This window comes from Orycteropus afer, unplaced genomic scaffold (genome assembly GCF_000298275.1).
Source record: "Orycteropus afer afer isolate SDZICR_OR568_19922 unplaced genomic scaffold, OryAfe1.0 scaffold00425, whole genome shotgun sequence".
Taxonomy (NCBI): domain Eukaryota; kingdom Metazoa; phylum Chordata; class Mammalia; order Tubulidentata; family Orycteropodidae; genus Orycteropus; species Orycteropus afer.
The window spans coordinates 2,352,987-2,355,523 of record NW_006922012.1 but is presented as its reverse complement, the minus strand read 5'-3'; the positions used below and the strand labels follow the sequence as shown (position 1 = coordinate 2,355,523).

General features: G+C 43.1%; 1 protein-coding gene across 1 annotated transcript in view; it reads left to right on the top strand.

Moving 5' to 3' along the window:
- NIM1K (NIM1 serine/threonine protein kinase) overlaps positions 1-1,210 on the top strand; it is a 22,047-nt gene extending 20,837 nt beyond the window's left edge. Inside the window, exon 3 of the mRNA XM_007954015.1 lies at positions 461-1,210. Within this exon, the coding sequence (XP_007952206.1) occupies positions 461-1,210 (750 nt within the window). The remainder of the gene's footprint in view (positions 1-460) is intronic.
- Positions 1,211-2,537: the final 1,327 nt, after the last annotated feature.

The following is a 2,537-nucleotide window of genomic DNA, read 5'->3' as shown; positions in this document are numbered from 1 at the left end:
TTGGAAGGAGGGTTGGGCAATCTACTTCCGTAATGATACCTCCTTGGAAATCCAAGGAGGGGTTGCTATGAGTCAGGTCTGACTCGATGGCACATAACAACAACAAATATATATATATAGCCTAAAACTATATAGGCTATATATGACTGCTTTGTTGTGTTTCAGAATGTTTCATAAGACCCAGTTCTGGCACTGAATCCTGAGTCTACATGTGTGGCACAGACTCCAGACCTCACCCCCACAGAAGAATAGAACCTTTCATCTATTTTGGAGGTGTGGGTGTTGCATGTGGCTCAAGGTTGTGACAGGGCTAGTCCAGAGGTTTGCTGACATGATCTAAGTTGTTCGTCATCGAGTTTCCATCATTCCATCCTCACTATGTCAGAGCAACTTAAGACATTTTTAATTTTAGTATTTTGCTTTGAAAATGGTAACTCTCCTCTTGTGTCTTCTTCCACAGCATGAAAACCAAATTATTCATCGAGATCTAAAGGCAGAAAATGTTTTCTATACTAGTAATACTTGTGTAAAGGTGGGCGATTTTGGATTCAGCACAGTAAGTAAAAAAGGTGAAATGCTGAACACTTTCTGTGGGTCTCCTCCCTATGCTGCCCCGGAACTTTTCCGAGATGAGCACTACGTTGGCATTTACGTGGATGTCTGGGCCTTGGGGGTGCTTCTGTACTTTATGGTCACTGGCACCATGCCGTTTCGGGCAGAGACTGTGGCCAAACTGAAGAAGAGCATCCTTGAGGGCACATACAGTGTGCCTCCATATGTGTCAGAGCCCTGCCACCGGCTCATTCGAGGAGTCCTTCAGCCAATACCCACGGAGAGGTATGGGATCGACTACATCATGAACAATGAATGGATGCAAGGGGTGCCGTATCCCATTCCTTTGGAACCTTTCCAACTGGATCCGAAACATTTGTCAGAAACTAGCACCCTCAAAGAAGAAGAAAATGAAGTCAAAAGCACTTTAGAACATTTGGGAATTACAGAAGAACACATTCGAAATAACCAAGGAAGAGATGCTCGAAGTTCAATCACAGGGGTCTATAGAATCATTTTACATAGAGTCCAAAGGAAAAAGGCGTTGGAGAACGTCCCAATCATGGTACTACCAGACCCTAAGGAAAGAGACCTAAAGAAAGGATCCCGTGTCTACAGAGGCATAAGACACACGTCTAAATTTTGTTCAATTTTATAAATTTCATTAGACTGCTGTAATTAACTAAGATCATTGTTGCTGCTTTTAAATTTTTTCACAGACAACTTGAGTGGAGACATTTTTGTAATTTTTAAATAAACCTAAATGGATAATGCCTTTGAGCTATGCACTGTTTTTTTTTTTTTTCCCCCCTAAAAGTCCATTGGGTCAGATTTTAGCTTGATTGGACCTTTTCTTATTCTCAACATCTGGAATTCATTAATTTAATCAGCAGATATTTATTTAGTACCTACTATGTGGCAGGCAGGGAGCTCTGGTAGCATAGTGGCTAAGGCACTTGACTACTAACCAGACGGCTGGCGGTTCAAACCCACTAGCCACTCCTCAGAAGGAAGGTTGGGCAATCCTACTTCCGTAGTGATACTGCCTCAGAAACCCAAGGAGGGGTCGCTATGAGTCAGGTCTGACTCGACGGCACATAACAACAGCAACAACAACAATGTGGCAGGCACTGTTTAAGGTACTAGGGAAACACCAAAGAACAAGATAGGCCAGGTACTTCCTCTCATATGCAGGATGTGCTAGTTTAAAAGACACCAACAAATTACACACACATATACTTATTTTTTTAAAGAAAAAATGAAATAATGATCAATTATATTCAGAGAATTAAAAAAAAAAAAAAAGTATATGATACTAATAGGCTTGCTACTTTGGAGTCGGTTGTTAGGGAGTAGATCTGAATGAGAAGCAGGAATCACTCTTGAAAAGCAGGCCAAGAGCATTCAAGGCAGGTAGGAGGTTTGAGACTGGATTCCCCAAAAGCAGAACCTAAGACAAAGGCTTCCATGTAGAGCAATTTATTTGGAAAGTGACCCCAGAAAGCAGAAGTGAGTGACAGAAAGACAAACAGGAGAAGAGAGAAAGCCAGGACAGAGATACATTATCAAGTTGGCTGCTGCTACAAGTGACTGGTGTTCAATCCTGCAGGGCCCTCTGAGAAGCCTTATGGACACATATCAGGTGTCTGTCCAGAGAATGAAAGAGGACAGCATTTGCCCAACAGTTCCTGTTCACCATTGGTCAAGAGCGGCCCCACGGTGTTAAATCTGCACTGCACTTTAATATTGTACTGTGGAGTGTCAAGTGCGCTCCCCATGCTTCCATGTCAGAGCATTCCTGGGCAGGAAGTAAGAGGTTCACAGCCTAGGCCTGTGACAAGGTACCCTTAGGTAGCACTTGCATCAAGCTGTCAAAACCTGCATAGAAATTATCACTGCTTCAGTGGCTGGAGGAAGAAGTGTGGTAGAAAGGATCTGAAGTGGCTGGTGCAGAAGCTGTCTGATACGGCCCACCTCTTGCTCTG